Raw genomic sequence first — 17,392 nt, forward strand, 5'->3', positions numbered from 1 at the left:
ATGGGTGGAGGCTAGAAATTGGTAGTGTTGCAAGTCTCTTTTTCACTAAACCACATGGAAGCTGAGTGCACACTTGTTCTCTAACCTTAGAAAAATAAGGTGAAATGGGAGGGCTCTAAGCAATATTGAAACCTTTTGGATTTCACCAAACAAGTACAACAAGAATAAATGTTTTCTTTTTTAAAGAAGTCATTGTTGAAAATTGTCAGTGTCCATATACATATACATGGAAGTATATATATGCATGAGTATTTTGTTTTTTATATATCTTCACGCCCACACTGTCATACACCCAAATATTTTATTTATACCATTGACCATACTCACATCAGCATGTATCACATTCACACACACACACACACACACACACATTCCATTAAAAAAAAAACAACAACATAAAAGCAACCAGTGCTGTGTGTTGATAAATTCACATAGTACTTTCCATTAAAATATAAAGGCATAAATTAAATAAAGAAAAGTAGGAGAGAAAGTCAGACAAAGAAGTGATAGTGAAACAATTTAAATATAGAAGAATTTTCACAATTGGCATTTCACGTTAAATAATAAATAAATCCATTACATCATTCACATACGAATTTGTAAAAACAATAAATTATTTATTTTTCAGTGCTACGTTGCTTTATTTTCATATGTAATTTTATAAGAAAATTACTATTTTTACATGGGTGACCAGTTGCCAGTATCTTCTTGCCACTTTCTTTCCATGGAATAAACAATTTCTGTGGGGAATAAACTGTCTAGCCTTGCTCAAAAGATTTTTTACAAGCTACTATCATGTATGTGTACCATACAGTATCATGTAGCATGGATGATTGTTGTTGCTGTATACTTTCACTTCTGAGCTATAGTGACCCTAAGGCAAAGCTATCATGGGTTTTCTTGGCAAGATTTCATCAGAAGGGTTTGTCATTACTTTCCTCTGGGGCTGAGTGTGATTTGCCCAAGGCGACCCAGTGAGTTTCCATGGCTGAGGGAATTTGAATACTGGTCTTCTGAGATCAGGTCCAGCACTCAAAACATTACACTACACTGGCTATTGAACATTACAACTTGTTTTTCCAGGGCAATTTGAAAATGTTTTGCCAAATCAATGGATAGGCTAGTTGGCATGGCAGTACTAATTGCAGAGCCGCCCAGAGCCATGAAACTAGTTGGGATTTCAGTAGACTTTCATTTTTCTAGGAGTTACAATGAAAATATCTAGGCACCGAGTACATCCCAAATAATTGGGATTAACTTCATTTAGAGAACGAAAGTATAAAGTGACACCACTGGGACTAGTTTCTCATTTGAATGAACACATAAAGAAATATGGAGGTATAACAAAGTAGTAGTGATACAGCAGGATGTAGAAACAAATATACCTCCTTCAATTTTTTTTTGCAAAAATTAACCATGACTACCACATGTCATTCCCATCAAATTATCATGCTACAGTTAGAAAACTAAAATTCACATTATTTTCATGCTTTTATAAAATCTGAGTCTAACTTCTTTGGGCCATGTAAATTAGACCTCCGTGCCACCAATTTGCTTAGCCTATCAACTCCAGTAGCGCTCTGAATTCTCTCTTTCCTGCTCCCAAGTGGACTATGTTCAATCCAAAGCTTCCCACGACTGTGTCAAAAGTGTATAGGAAAAGTGATTCACTGATTCTACATCATATATTTCGAGCACCTTCCAGATTCTCTTCATGAGAATATAAGTATATACTAAAAGGAAAAAGGGGGGAAAGCCTTAAGATGGTGCTGAATAAGATGTAGTCTGAAATAATATTGACAGAATAAGCAGTAAAAATGGACACCATCTTGAAACCTGTCTTCTGTTTTGTTCTTTTGACATCCTCCTTCTTTGTCAGAGAAAAGCTGAAAAATATTAATCTAAGAACCTTCAAAAGTGGGAATGGGTATTACTCAAAAAAATGTTAGTAAATTACCGTTTCTCTGAATTCCACAATCATAGAAAGATTTGACAGTGCAGATATCACACATAATGTTGCAATCCAGAAAACATTTAATTATATAAAAATATTATAACGCTATAGGGCAGTTTTTCCCCAACTCTCAGAGCCCAGGATATTATAAAAACTTAAAAGAAAAACCTCTAAGCACCTGGTGTTTTTGCATGGGGTTTAGGATATACAGTCTAAATCTGGATTAAAATAGTTGGGGTCCTGGAAGTGTCTCCAAAATGTGGGCTCCTTTATGCCCATTGCAGGACCTGCTTTGAGGTACAATGGATCAGAATTGGTGGTAGGGCAAGGCAGGCGGGACACCCCCCCCCCCATCAAAGCAAGGACCTATTCTTTTCTTGCATCTATGGACTGGGTATGGTAGCTAGTGGTGAAAAAATAGCTTGTAGCCCACCAAATTTGACCGCTCCCAATACAGGTGAAGATACTATTCACTCATAGTGCATAGCTCTTTATCTAAATTCCATTCTGCCGCAACTAATCATATATAATTGCACATGGTTAGAACTGCATTGCAGAAAAATGTTTTTGCTTAAATGATTAAAAATAAATGTCCACTAGTCCAATCTCTATGTTGGTGTATCTAATAAGTGCACCCATATTCTTTAACTGGTGATAATCTGGTGGTGTGAAAGAACAGCTACCAGTCATCATGGAAGAGTAGCTTTTACAAAGTTATAGTACTAGTCAAGAACAGAAGTGAAACTGTGACATGGTAATTCTACTGAATTGTAGTGTTCATACTATGCAACTATCTAATTATTTAGGTTCACATAGTGTTCTCCTCATGCAAGTCAACAAGGTTTATATAAATGGAGTGGTTTAACACTGGAACTATTTTCCTCAATTTTTTCGGCATAACAACAGAAATGTTATGCATAGAATTATGCATCTTGATCACAATTTCTGATCAACATCAGAACTTGGTTCTGGAGCCACACATACATGTGCAAAGATTTTAGATCAAAATTCTAATGAAAATTATTTTTGATATAACCCTTATCCATTAAAGTGGATTGAAGAATTTCAATAGAAATTTACAAAATTAGAATTGTCTATACTTATAATAATTATGTAAGGCACTGAGAACAGAAGTGCTATCTATATTCATTTCTATTATATCTCCATATTTAATATTTTCATTCATAATATATAAATATGTTCCAAAAGTAAATTGATTTCACTAGATTTCAGATGAGGTATTTACGTTACCTTTCTAAAATGAAAAATATTTTTCTACGATTGGAAAAAAAATACTTTGCACTGTGGAAATACTTAATACTGGCTACAATGATATCAAAATGTGACTTGAATTTCCTGTGGCTCTTATGAAGCTATTTAATCATTTTTATGACTACTCTAAAGTAAATCCCATTGACTTTAATAGTGCCTTCAATAGTGCTTACTCCCAAGAGAGTGGGTACAGAACTGCATTCTTAATCTACAAAAATAAGCAAAGTGTTCAAAAATAAAATATTCCATTTGTTGAAAACAATTTCAAACTAAAATATCCACAGCAACAGCAAATAATGTGCATGAGTGCTCTTAGCAATGCACTGTTTATTGATATCTGAGTTTTGTGGGCAATTAAAAGATCTCTGTTCATATCTGATCATGTGCATATCTCTGGACTAGGTAGCTGAGTGGGAATATATAGTTCCAGAATTAAAATGATTGTATAAAATATTGCTATCTGCAAGACCTACCGTGTGTTTTTAAACATCATCATAGATTTTCAGTAGGTAACAAATTCATTATATGTTAGATTTCTGGAAGCCTTGGTGAAACTAAAACAATGTATGAATAAGTTTCAGATTATCTGAGTCTGAAGATGGTTAAGACATGAGCCAGCACCTCTTTCAGGACTGGTTAACCTGTGGCCCCAAGGGCCTTATGCAGACTTATGAGAGCGATATCTTTCCTGGCAGCCTGCTGAGTTGGGAGAACTAGGAGAAAGAGACATAGAGAAAAGGACACCTGTCTGGACTTCCAACTCTTGATACAGTCTTGATGAATTATTCCCAAGAAATGTTGCTTCTAACATTTCCTATACTGACTACCCTCCCAATAGTCTCTTCTCCATTTGTCTACCTCCTGCACCAAAGATGGGAATTGTGCAGCTCCAGATATGGGTTGACTGGAGATCCCAGCAACCCTAACAATAACAATCCATTGTGAGATATGCTAGGAGATGAAGTCCATCAATCTCTTGAGGGCTGAACAGTTCCAACTCCTGTTCTACACAATTGAGTCTTTTGTCATTTTCATTGTTCTTGTTATCTTAATTGTTAATCCAGAAAAAGTATCCCTCTTACTTTTTGTTTATTTTAAAGATATATTTAAGCAGCTGTTTTATTGCTGCAGAGGTGTATTTGTATGAATCTGTTTCATTAGAAAGGCATTAAGCTAGAACAAAACTTTGTTGTCAGGAAATTTTTAGAATGGAAATGTATTTCCTGTTGTCAAAAATGTATTTTTAAAAGCAGCAAGCTCTTAATTTTTCAGTAAAGTATCCACAGCCATTTCTTTAAAAACCTGAAGGAACCCAAAATGGCTAGAGACACACTTTGGTCAATCATTTTTGTCAAATAGAAAAGCTGTTGTCCTTTCACAAGAACAGCAAGTGACATAAAGTGACATACCAAAGTGAAATTATTTACAAATAGTATAAAAAGAAGCTGTTGTGGTATGACAAGTTGTCTAAGGATGTATTGAGTTAGAGGTAGGTGAAAAAGGGGAGATGATTCTGTAACCTTCAGATATCTCATGATCACCCATTCACTGGTTTATCCTCTTCTTATTTGCAGATACAAAGGGCTTTATAACAACTAATGCTTAGTGCATTTGACATATTAAGATCCCCAGAGCAGTGCATATTTTCATTTGGTCCAAATAGGCAGATTCTGCCCATAATTTCAGACGATATGAAAGTATCCTGAAGTGTTCATTTTTCTCCGCACCCCGGTAGATCTTACGTCAATGTGTCAAATATGACTTAATGAGACTCCTTTTGAAGAAGCCCATAACCACAGGTTAACATTTTTTGAGCAAGCACTGCTTAAATGCTGAAGGTCTTTGAGATAGAGGACATCCTTTTGCTAATTTCTCATTTCCATCTTTACACTGTACAGTTCTTGTGTGCCAGCCTGTATCACACGTTCGAGAACAAGAAAGCCATGGTCCAGTCACCCACTGGGGCTGCGTGAGTGGAGCTGTCAATTTGTTGTTGCTGCTGTTGCTTGTAACAGAGTTTGTTATTTGCGTTGGTTTCTTTGGCACGTAGAAACTATAGCGTACATCCACTGGTTTTGTTGGATCCGTTGCAAGAATCTGCACTATAAGGATCTCCTTTGTGCCTGTATGTCCCATCGCATGCAGGGAATCATCTTTGTGACTCCAGCCACTGTAGTTCATGACAGTTCCATTGAGGTCAATGATGGTTTCTGAGGTTGAGATCATGTATTTCCCATTGACAAGGTACTCACCATTTCTCTTTTTCAGGGCCAAGTAAGCTGTGAACCTTGTCTGATCTTTAGCTTTGAACTGACGTATTTTGATGTGGGTTGCTCCTTCTGGTATTTTCACAATATCTGTGTAGCCCTTACTGAAATAAAGAAAGGTACATGTTAGTTGGGAGGAATCCAGGGTCTGTTTTAAGCTACTGAAGCCAATGTAAATGTATTATTCACTTGATTATGATCTGTGTCAAACCTAGAATCGATTTTTCGCTCATCTCTAAAGAAGATTAGTTAATTATATCCCACTGAAACTAAGGAGAATAAACCATGCCCCTTTACTTATTTATAGTTAGTGAATGTAAGGATACTTTGTGAAATCAGAATACCACAAAAACAATATGAATTAAGTTATTTTATTAAATAACAAATACATGACAACTAGACATTTGTGAAAAATATTGTAAGACAGGCTTGGGAAGGAACTTTTGGTGGTCAAGGTATTTGTTTGCCAATGAAAAGAGAGCAGATAAGGAGTCAACCAAACTTCATGTGGGAAGGAATTTCTACAGACTTGGAGCAGGTTATGTTCTGTGTCCATACTACATGCACCTGGGACAGTGGTTGGATAGAAAGAAGCACTCTCTCAAAGATCTTAACACTACTCAAGATGGATTATATATATATATATACACACACACACACACACACACAGAGGGAGCGAGCGCCTGAACATTCTAAGATGTTCAGGCACTATAAACCATTCAGTTTATAGTGCCTGGACATCATTAGGTTATTCTGTTCAAACAGCAGTCAACAAGTGTTGTGCAATACTGATTATGATTATATTCTCAGTTTCTTACCTCTTTTTATTGAATGTTCCCATAACTTTTGTGCAGCTAGAATTGTCTCCACCACAGATCCCACATTTATCAAACTGGAGTTTTGAGCCTATAATTCCATCGCATCCTGTTCTCACACATTTGCCACGAACACAGACTGAATTACTGTATGGTCTACATTCAGTTCCATCAGTTACCTGTTAAGTAAAGTTACTTTTGGTTAAAACGGAAGTTTGAAGATTTATGTCTGAATGATACATTGGTGAACATTTTTATATGCTTTATCGCTGTTGGTACATATCTAGGTACTGATAGTGGCCTTCAAATCTTATACATTTAAAGCAACCTTCCTCATTACTACATTCCTCAGATGTTGTGAGCTATAGCTCTTATCATCCCCTACATTCTAAGTGAGCTTTAGTTCAAAACATCTGGCATAATCAATACTAGGGAAGACTGTCTAGCAGTTTACCAAACACTAAAATGTTCCATTCTGCCTTTGTCTGCACATGAGTGGCAGAGTTTTGAAGAACCTTCAGAACCATAGTCATAGTATTATTTGTCAAGATGGATAGTATGAAAGGGTAAACATGAGTAAGGACATTAATTTCCCTGCTAATATTTTGTCACTCTATAACAGGGGTCCTCAAACTTTTAAAACAGAGGGCCGGTCCACAATCCTTTAGACTGTGGAGAGGCTGAATTATCATTTGAAAAAAAAAAAACGAACAAATTCCTATGCACACTGCACATGTCTTATTTTTAGTGCAAAACAACAACAACAATGAAAGAACAATACAATATTTAAAAATGAAAACAATTTTAACCAATGGGAAATGTAGGCCTACTTCTGGCAAATGAGATAGTCAAGTTAATTAGGATTGTTGTTGTTGTGTGCCTTCAAGTCATTTCAGACTTTGGGTGAGCCTAAAAAGTCTAAAATTATTTATTTATTCATTTACTACATTTATTTATTACATTTATATCCTGCCCTTCTCACCCCGAAGGGGACTCAGAGCAGCTGTACATACAATATATTATATTATTAGCATAGCAAAATATTAGCATTATATATTACTTTATTGAACGATACCACTATACTGTAATATTATATGTAATATAAAATTAATATTATTATATGGTATTATTATTAGTATTATATTGTACAACATTATATTATTAATATTATATGTATACACAATATATATATTATTTAAAATGATATAAAAATATTATATTATAAAACTGAGGGTGGGGGGCAGGTAAATGACCTTGGAGGGCCGCATCCGGCCCCCGGGTCTTAGTTTGGGGACCCCTGCTCTATAAGAATCCCCCCAACCCTAGCCCAGTAATGGGCAGGATATGAGAGCTACCAAAGTTTTCCATTTCACAAGATTAATCAGGAAAGTAGAATAATTTATGATACATGACATGGAATTCCATTTACCTTTGCACTTAAATGCAAAGCCACAGTTATTCTCCAATCTCTCACCACAGAAGTCCTCTATACCATACAGAGGACTATAACCCACAAAACATTTACATCTAAAAGATAAGTAGTTATAGAAGCAACTTTTACCTTTTGAGAGAAAACTACATAGTAGCCAGTTCCTTTGGCTCGACAAGTGAGTTTGCAGACATCTCCTGGGAGCACTCCTGCATATTTGGGGACCCATTCTACAAAGGTTTTGACACCTTTTGCATCTGACTGATAGCCATTCCTTGCTTCACACTGTTCCTGCCGAAAAGCTTTAGCTGAAGAGAAATAATTATTGGTTCATTACTTTTCATGAACATAAATATATTATTTCTGTGCCAGCATATTTTGTTAATGTGCAAATTCCATTGTTGGAAGATTACAAGACAGACAATGAAAGGTTTACAGCTCATATACAACTCATCTATAAACACAAATAATGTTCTAGTGAAGAGTAGAGACAACACTGGAAACAAAGGTCCGCGGTTAAAGCAATGGGATTCCTCATAGTAACCTATGGATGCGAGAGCTGGACCATAAGGAAGGCTGAGCGAAGGAAGATAGATCCTTTTGTACTGTGGTGTTGGAGGAAAATTCTGAGAGTGCTTTGGACCGCAAGAAGATCAAGCCAGTCCATATTCCAGGAAATAATGCTCAATTGCTCACTGGAGGGAAGGATATTAGAGGCAAAGATAAAATACTCTGGCCAAATAATGAGACGACAGGAAAGCTTGGAGAAGATAATAATGCTGAGGAAAATGGAAGGAACATGGAAGAGGGCAAGGGCAAGATGGATGGATGGATGGTATCCTTGAAGTGACTGGCTTGAGCTTGAAGGAGCTGGGGTGGTGACAGCTGACAGGGAGCTCTGGCATGGGTTTGTCCATGAGGTCACAAAAAGTTGGAAGTGACTGAACAAATAAACAACAAATATTTAATTTCTATGTCTTTAAGCCTGTCAGATAAAGTAACTATTTGGAAATTGCTTAGAAAAAATGTATTAATTAAAAAATCATTACATGATAATACATCCTAAAGATCTTTATGGAGAAAAGAAAATCCCAAAATGTTGCAATGGAATATCTACTGTAGAAAAACTAGGCCCAACTTTTTGCTAAGCAAAAATCTTTCTGGTGAATCAAGCACTTATTTTCATCTTTAATAATAATATGTTAATTGTACACTAATTATAAAAATAATGGAGGACAGCAAAAAGACGCATTATATATAGCTGAATAAATAAATCACACTTTATTTTTTACTAGAATTTGTAATCAACATGACAGCAGAGCAGTGCCAGCAGAAATAATATCATCAGCAAAGACAACAACAATACAGGTATGATCAGCCCTTATCTAAAATGCTTGTGACCAGAAGTGTTTGGGATTTTAGATTTTGGAGTATTTCAGATTTTGGAAATAACAACATCATCCTATACCATCACTTCTATGGTCATTGTTACATCTGATGATGCCCCTGCCATAAAGCCTACCTTTTCAGCACCTTAACTAAAGGGTTTCAATGTGCTGAAGACCAGAGTGCTAGGAAAAGACGTCTGCAACCCAGTCTTGAGGAACATTGAGAATAAGCAGTTGGAGACCCTCCTTAGTATCCTCTTGCAATTGCTTCTCTTAAATCATTTCCCAGTGCTACAATTTGCAAATTCTTTGGCTGGGCCTAACTGAAAATAGTAGTATAGCATTTAAGGTCAGGTTTGATTTTTCATGACCATGATATGAATCTGTTGTAGTTTTGAAATCAAATACCGAGCTTATGATCTTTTAACCACTGAAAATGATGCTAGCCAATAATCATACAACCACCCCTGTTATTGTAACAAATCTGAGTCATTGACTTGTTCTGAATACCAGAACTTAACAGAGTTCATAGGGCTTCTAGGCAGATTTCTTTTTCTGAATATCTTCTTCATTGTAGCTGTAAAATTTAGGGGCACTCATTTTATAAGCACGGTTCCAAGAGCCAGAAGTCTTTTTTTTTTTTGCTATGGCATAGGGATATACCAGTGATTCAAGTCCTATCTTCTGCACACCTAAAAAAATCCACTTTTGATGCATGAAAACTTACCATTTGCAGGGCAAGGCATGACATTACAGGAGCGATAGATGGCCCGCTTTCCAGTGCAATACCGACCGTTGTTTCTAGGTGCTGGGTTATTGCAGTGACGATAGGCAAACTGAACGCCGCCACCACATGTACGGGAGCATTGGCCCCATGGCCCCCAGGACCCCCAATTCCCATGGTTTGAAGCCTGAAATATGAACCGTAGCATGTTATAAAAGACAATACATCAAATCTAGAAAAGAAAGTCATAGCTCACGTTCATCAGCTTTGTATTTGCATTTGTAATATCTCCTGTCTCATCTTTATAAACTGAGGTAGAATTATGCTCCATACCTACAATGCAGCAATTTTGATGATCTCATCTGAATATCACTGCCATGCTGCTTGTACAGATTTGCTGGGCTTTGCTTCTTTTACAGATTCATTATTTTACTGTGTCTTCAAACATTTTTATTGTGTTTTCATACAAAGTTTTTCTGATTAAATTATTGAAGGGGAGAATATATATCTAAACGATAAACCAAAGAGGTGCAGAGATCATAGAATCATAGAACAGTAGAGTTGTAAGAGACCTCATGGGCCATCCAGTCCAACCTCCTGCCAAGTATCAGGAAATCACATTAAAAGCACCCCCCACAGATGGCCATCCAGCCTCTGCTTAAAAGCCTCCAAAGAAGGAGCCTCCACCACAGTCTGGGGGAGAGAGTTCCACTGCCGAACAGCTCTCACAGTGAGGAAGTTCTTCCTGATGTTCAGGTGGAATCTCCTTTCCTGTAGTTAGAAGCCATTGTTCCACGTCTTAGTCTGCAGGGCAGCAGAAAATAAGCTTGCTCCCCCCTCCCTATGACTTCCCTTCACGTATTTGTACATGGCTATCATGTCTCCTCTCAGCCTTCTCTTCTGCAGGCTAAACATGCCCAGTTCTTTAAGCCGCTCCTCATAGGGCTTGTTCTCCAGACCCTTAATCATTTTAGTCGCCCTCCTCTGGACGCTTTCCAGCTTGTCAACATCTCCCTTCATCTTTGCATTCCATTTTTTCTGCCAAAGTGAAGTATCTTGCATTTGTCCCTGTTGAACTTCATTTTGTTAGTTTCGGCCCATCTTTCTAGTCTGCCAAGATCGTTTTGAATTCTGCTCTTGTCTTCTGGAGTCTTAGCTATCCCTCCCAGTTTGGTGTCATCTGCAAACTTGATGATCGTGCCTTCTAACCCTTCGTCTAAGTCGTTAATAAAGATGTTGAACAGAACTTGGCCCAGGACGGAACCCTGTGGCACTCCACTCGTCACTTCTTTCCAAGCTGAAGACGACGCATTGGTGAGCACCCTTTGGGTTCGTTCACTTAGCCAATTTCAGATCCACCTAACCGTAGTTTTGTGTAGCCCACATTTTACTAGTTTGTTTGCCAGAAGGTCATGGGGGACTTTGTCGAAGGCCTAACTGAAATCCAGGTACGCTACATCCACAGCGTTCCCTGTATCGACCCAACTCGTAACTCTATGGAAAAAAGAGATCAGATTAGTCTGGCATGACTTGTTTTTGGTAAATCCGTGTTGGCTATTAGCAATGACCGCATTTGTTTCTAATGTTCGCAGACCACTTCCTTAATGACCTTTTCCAGAATCTTTCCTGGTATCGACATGAGGCTGACCGGACAGTAATTGTTTGGGTCGTTCTTTTTTCCCTTCTTGAAGATAGGGACCACATTTGCCCTCCTCCAATCTGCTGGAACTTCTCTTCTCCAAGAACTCTCAAAGATAATTACCAGTGGTTCTGAAATAACCTCAGCTAGTTCCTTCAATACTCTTGGATGTAGCTGATCTGGCCCTGGGGACTTGGATTCGTTTAGAGAGGCCAGGTGTTCCTGGACAACTTGTTTCCCTATTTGGGGTTGAATTCCCCTAATCCTTCATCCATTCCATGTTGCTGAGGTTGAAGATGGCTTTCTTTTTGTGAGAAGACCGAGGCAAAGAAAGCATTAAGTAGTTCTGCCTTTTCCCTGTCCCTTGTCACCATCACCCCATCTTCTCCTCGCAGTTCCCTATTGCCTGCCTCCTTGTTCTTCCTTTTTTCTACCAACGTAAGCAAAAAAGCCTTTTTTGTTGTTATTCTGCATGTCTGAACAATTTGGAAAAGTTAATCTTGAACTGTAACTCTTAGTATCTCTCTTTCTGTAGGTTTTCTTCTGTTCTACCAAACAAAACGAGAACTAAAAATATTTGCACAGTTTTGGAAAATGCTATAGAACCAGTAGAATATGTGTACAGTAGCAGTTAAAATCTTGAAAGAATTTCAATCTTTGAAGTGCACAAGAAAGAGTTTCCTTATTAACTGTATCCTATCCACTAGTGTTGTGCTTTTGTATGGGATTGCTGTTCATTTTGTGTAATTTCATTCATGTCACCTCATTTTCAGATTTGGTTCCTGCTAACAAAAATGGGCCGCCTATACGATACGAATTTTCGTCGGGCTGATGAAAAACACGAAAATTTTCATGCCATTGGTGGCAATGGGAGAGCTTCTGAGGTTCACCCCCGCTCTTGGTTTTTGGCCTAGAGAGGTGAAAATCACCACACAGAGAGGGCATTTCAATCCCTTTTAGCCCACCAACTTTTAAAACATTTGGTTCTTCCCCAGAGTGGTGTTGTTGTTGTTGTTGTTGTTGTTGTTGTTATTATTATTATTATTATTATTATTATTATTATTATTATCACTCATTGACACACATTAGCTGTCATGGGGAAGCATGACTCTCCCAGACTCAGCTCAGATTCTCAGAGTAGCTATTGTTATTATATATAATCATTATTAACACCCATTGGCACAAATCAGCTGTCATGGGGAGGCACTCCGCTCCCAGACTCAGCTTAGATTACCAGAGTAGGTATACACACACACACACACATGTGTGTGTGTGTGTGTGTGTGTGTATAAAATTAACACCCATTGGCACACATCAGATGTCATGGGGAGACACTCCTCTCTCAGACTCATCTTAGGCTCCCAGAATAAGTATCGTTATTTATATTAATATTATTATTAACACCCATTGGTACACATCAGCTGTAATGGGAAATCAGCCCTCTGTCAGTACCTGCTTATTGTTACAGTCCAGAAATGAAAGGAAAATGAAAGCAAGCACGATGACTGTGTGGCTTTAATTTTTGTGTCACCTCTTGTTTCCTATGAAAATGTCATCATTCATTTTGTGTAGACAAACGGTCAAAACGGAATGATAGCATGAAGGAAATGAAGGAAAAATTTTCGTGCACATTTCTACTATCCACACTGAACAATTAGTAACTTTATCTGGTATGGCTGTATCTGACAGAATCTTGAGACTTGAAGCTTGGTGAAGGACTTAAAATTAACAGTTAGAGAATTCTAGTTCACCCTTCCCCAAACCTACAGTACAGCTTTAGGCACAAAATTGTAAGTACAATTGGTCCTCCGTATCCATAGGTTCCATATCCACAAATCCAGCCAACTGTGGATCTGACCTCCACTTCTGCTTGCTCTTTACTGCTGGAGAGTGAAGCAGTTGCATTGCTAAGGGAGAGCAGGGAATGTGGTGGTCTGGTCCTAGCTTCTTCTCCACTGGCTTCACACTACCCGTGTGACCTGATTGGCAGGTCATTTACAGCTCACTGATATGTGATCTGGTTTGTACCTTGTTTGTTGACCATTTTATTTATATTTTATATACATGATTTGAGCATCCACATACTATGGTAGCCACAGGGGCCGCTGGAACAATCATCTATGTATATGCAGGGTTGACTGTACTCCACCAAAGACCCTTTCAAGCATTCAAGTATCAGGAGATTACTGGAGGTTATGGTATTTGTTGCTGCAGTTCTTGATATTTTTTAAAATATTCAATTATGTTTCTTCTGTCATGGACTACTTTTTGACAATTTCCAGCACTGGTTACAATGTTTTATCCCCATATGCAATTAGGATTCTTTTCATTTTGAGATCAGGTAGAGATAAAAAGGCTCCTCTTCATCTTTTTACCTCCTTTTTTCAAAATTATAATCCATCTTTGGACTATAACAGAGGACTACATTTACCTTTTATATTATGAGATCACCTTATTAAACCACACTCTGTTAAAAATATTTCTAAGAACCCTAATGCAGATCCAAGAAATTACTGCAAACAGGCCAGAAAAGGAATGGAATGAGTGGACATGGAAGTAATACCTGACAAAGCCTGAGGACATTGCAAGAGTTCATGCTTCTTTAGACCAATCTGGAAGAATGCCAATTTGTATATACCACATTTCCATAGGATGGAGCCATGACAATTAAGTGTCATGGAAGCACTTTGAAGAAAAGTGGAAATCATAGAAAATAAACTTCCCCCCACCCGCGCAGCTGGGGGAGGGAAGTGGATTTGCCCCCTCCCAACGAAGGAGAGACTTCTGGAAGGGGGCGGAGCTTCTAGGAAGCTGCCTGCCTTTTGGTTCACTCACTTTTGGAGCTTCGACCCACCCGCCCACCGCTAACAGTATAGCAGTAGTGTGGTCGCTTAGATGGGCCGGGTAGGAATTTTTTCCCTCCCATGTTCTGGGAGGGTTTTTTTTTTTTGCCTACCCTATACTGTGTGGAGTGGTAAATTGGGAGGTGTGGTCATTTAATTAGGTGGTCAGCGGAATGCTTAGGGGAATCTCTTATTTTGGTGTGCACCACAAGGCACCTCTGTTTTGGTGTTGGCCAGAGGCGTGAATCCTCGCTTAGGGTTTGTACAGCCCCGGCGAGGGTGAACGATTATGGCCTTGGAATGGGAGACTTTGACCTCATTTGTTTCGGAGGCAAAACTCTCCAAAACATTCCCCTTTAGGTCATCCAGGTTTAGATAGACTGGGGACCTGGTGTTTCGCCCTAAATTCAGTCTTAATGGATGGTCGGGTATGACCACTGATATTGGCTTATGCCTTACCAAATTCTTAGATGGCTAAGGATTTTTGGCCCTAGTTCCAAATTAAAGTTAAATAGGTAACTATCAATAAAGTTGCCCAGTTTTAAACCCAAGTTTACTTGTCTTGTCTCGTTATTTCGGAGGGTTGGAGGGCAAACATCTATGCCCATTGAAGACAGACCCCCAGCATGATTAGAGCCTGTTTGATTCTTATTATTTGAATGTTAAAGTAGCAACATACCGAATAATATTTTTTCTTTGTTTTGTCAACACATTTTCCCTGAAGGCAGATTCTTCCTTTTCCACAGGGTGTCCCCTCCACTGCAGGGAGTTTTTTGGTCAAACACACCATCTGACCTTGGCGAACAACTGCACACCACAGACGAGAGCACACGTCCATTCCAGGACACACTGTGTATTCAGATCCGAATGCCAGTTTGCATTGACGAATGGCATCATATGTTTGTCCTGGAAGTTCCTCGGGGCCCAAGATCTGCTTTCGTGGCTGATCCAGTAAACAGTTACCTGAAAGCACACAACCAAGTTTATAATTTACATCCCCAATGTTGCATACAATACCCCCAGGCATCCAAACTAGATAAAGTGACCACAATCTCATTCCACAACTATTCACTCTTCAGTTGCATTTTAGTTAAGATAACCCCGGTGTAACTAATGGTTACACATTTTTGCTTTTACAATAGAGTACACTTTATTTTATAGACTGCAAATTCATGATCTTATTTTGGAAGTCACAAAATCATAGAGTTGGAAAATACATGGATCATCTAGTCCAACCCCTGACATGTAGGAAAAGCACAAAGTACCCCTGACAGATGGCCATACAACCTCTATTTAAAAGCCTCCAAGGAAGGAGATTCCATCACAATCTGAGACACTGCTGAATAGCTTTTACGGTCAGGAAGTTCTTCCTAATGTTCAGGTAGAATCTCCTTTCCTGTAATTTGAACCCATTGCTCTGAGTCCTCGTTTCCGGGGCATCAGAAAACAACCCTGATCCCTCTTCCTTATGACATCTTTTCAAATATTTAAACATTGCTATCATATCTTCTCTCAACCATCTCTTCTGCAGGCTAAACATATCCAGCGCTTTAAGCTGCTCCTCATAGGGCATGATTTCTAGATCTTTGATCATTCTAGTTTCAATGAAGAAAGTAGAACTGTAAATCAGAGCTATAGTATATGTTTTTGCATTGCTATCTACATAATGGGTGTTCTGATTTGGAGTGTCATCTTCAAAGAAGGATGTAGAACTAACTCTTTTTCTTTTCCATGTCCATGAAGACACTCTGTGATTGGGGTCTTCCATAATTATCAAAGGAGCCTAGAGATATTTCCACATAAACAAAACTGTCATTTGAACTTTTTGAGGCAGACCACTTTTGAAAAGGTAAACCGTATTAACGAGAGCCAGAGAAAGCATGGCATAGAGCTATAGCCAACAGAACCATTTCAGAACGGAGTTGGGGGCAGAAGGAATCTCTTAATCAAAACAAAAAGGAATCAGCAGAGGAAAGGCAACATTGATGGCAACTGTTCCCTGGGCACACCTGGAAAGCAAAGAAAGCCACAAGGCTCAAGAGTAAACATTCTGTGTCTTTTAGAGATGTGAAGAAAATGGCAGGAAGCAAAATGCTGCTAACTGTGATGTTAAGCACTGACCTAGTGCCCCCTTTCTTGAAGAAAAAAGCCAAAGGATTTACCTTGTTACAATGTGGAGTAGTACTTCTCAGACTTTAGCAATTCAGTTTCATCTGCCACCCTCATTTGCACTTCCTTACATTCTGTGGCCATGGAACATGTTTAGTTCTCAGTGGGGTGTTTTATTTTGTTTCAAAGAGTAGAAGCATTTTCCCTCAAAAACTTTGTTCATAAAAGGTTTTTTGTTTGTTAGTTTGTTTTAGTGACTTCTGCATATCTCAAGGTCCATCCAACCCTATTCAAACCTTCATTTTCTCCCTACATGGTCCCATTTGGGCTACACAAACAATAGTACTCACAGTCTTGAGAAAAGAAACAGAATCCCCCAACCACAATATAAGTAAATTACTCCTGTGCAAAATTTCAAGATTATAACCAACCTGAACTCATTTTTGTTTTGTTTATACCATTATAAGACTGAATATCTTATACAAACCTTGTGTGGGTGCTTGTGGTTTAGTGAAACTTCATTTCTCTTGGGCCAAAATAGACTACCACTACCAGTCTCCCTCTGTAAACACTCAACTACCATTTGATCATGCATGAAAGCAAAGACGACATACATTTCTTCCAAACTTCATTACTTTTGAAAATGTGACAGAAATGGAGTCCAAGTTGCCAGATTTCAAGACGTACCTTTTAAATGAAAATTAGCGATGACTCCTTTCACCTACTGTGATTATTTGCTTTCTCCCTCATAATTTAAATGTAGTAAACACTTTTTTCATCATTTATTTCTCTACTTAAGACGTGTGTTCCCATTTATCTGTTCTCTGACAGCCCTGAGCACATTTTACCCATCAGATATTTCTTGATTTCTTCCCATTATATGTTTCACTGCAGTACTGTCTCCCTGCTATTTGGCCTGAAAAGAAAACTTTATCTTTCTTGCCCATTACTA

General features: G+C 38.3%; 1 protein-coding gene across 1 annotated transcript in view; it reads right to left on the minus strand.

Moving 5' to 3' along the window:
- Positions 1-287: 287 nt before the first annotated feature.
- adamts5 (ADAM metallopeptidase with thrombospondin type 1 motif 5) overlaps positions 288-17,392 on the minus strand; it is a 74,949-nt gene continuing 57,844 nt past the window's right edge. Inside the window, exons 4-8 of the mRNA XM_003219046.4 lie at positions 15,011-15,294; positions 9,853-10,036; positions 7,870-8,045; positions 6,312-6,487; positions 288-5,597 (exon numbers count right to left, since the gene is read on the minus strand). Coding sequence (XP_003219094.1) covers positions 5,027-5,597; positions 6,312-6,487; positions 7,870-8,045; positions 9,853-10,036; positions 15,011-15,294 — 1,391 coding nt within the window. The 3' untranslated portion in view covers positions 288-5,026. The remainder of the gene's footprint in view (positions 5,598-6,311; positions 6,488-7,869; positions 8,046-9,852; positions 10,037-15,010; positions 15,295-17,392) is intronic.

This window comes from Anolis carolinensis, chromosome 3 (genome assembly GCF_035594765.1).
Source record: "Anolis carolinensis isolate JA03-04 chromosome 3, rAnoCar3.1.pri, whole genome shotgun sequence".
NCBI lineage: Eukaryota > Metazoa > Chordata > Lepidosauria > Squamata > Dactyloidae > Anolis > Anolis carolinensis.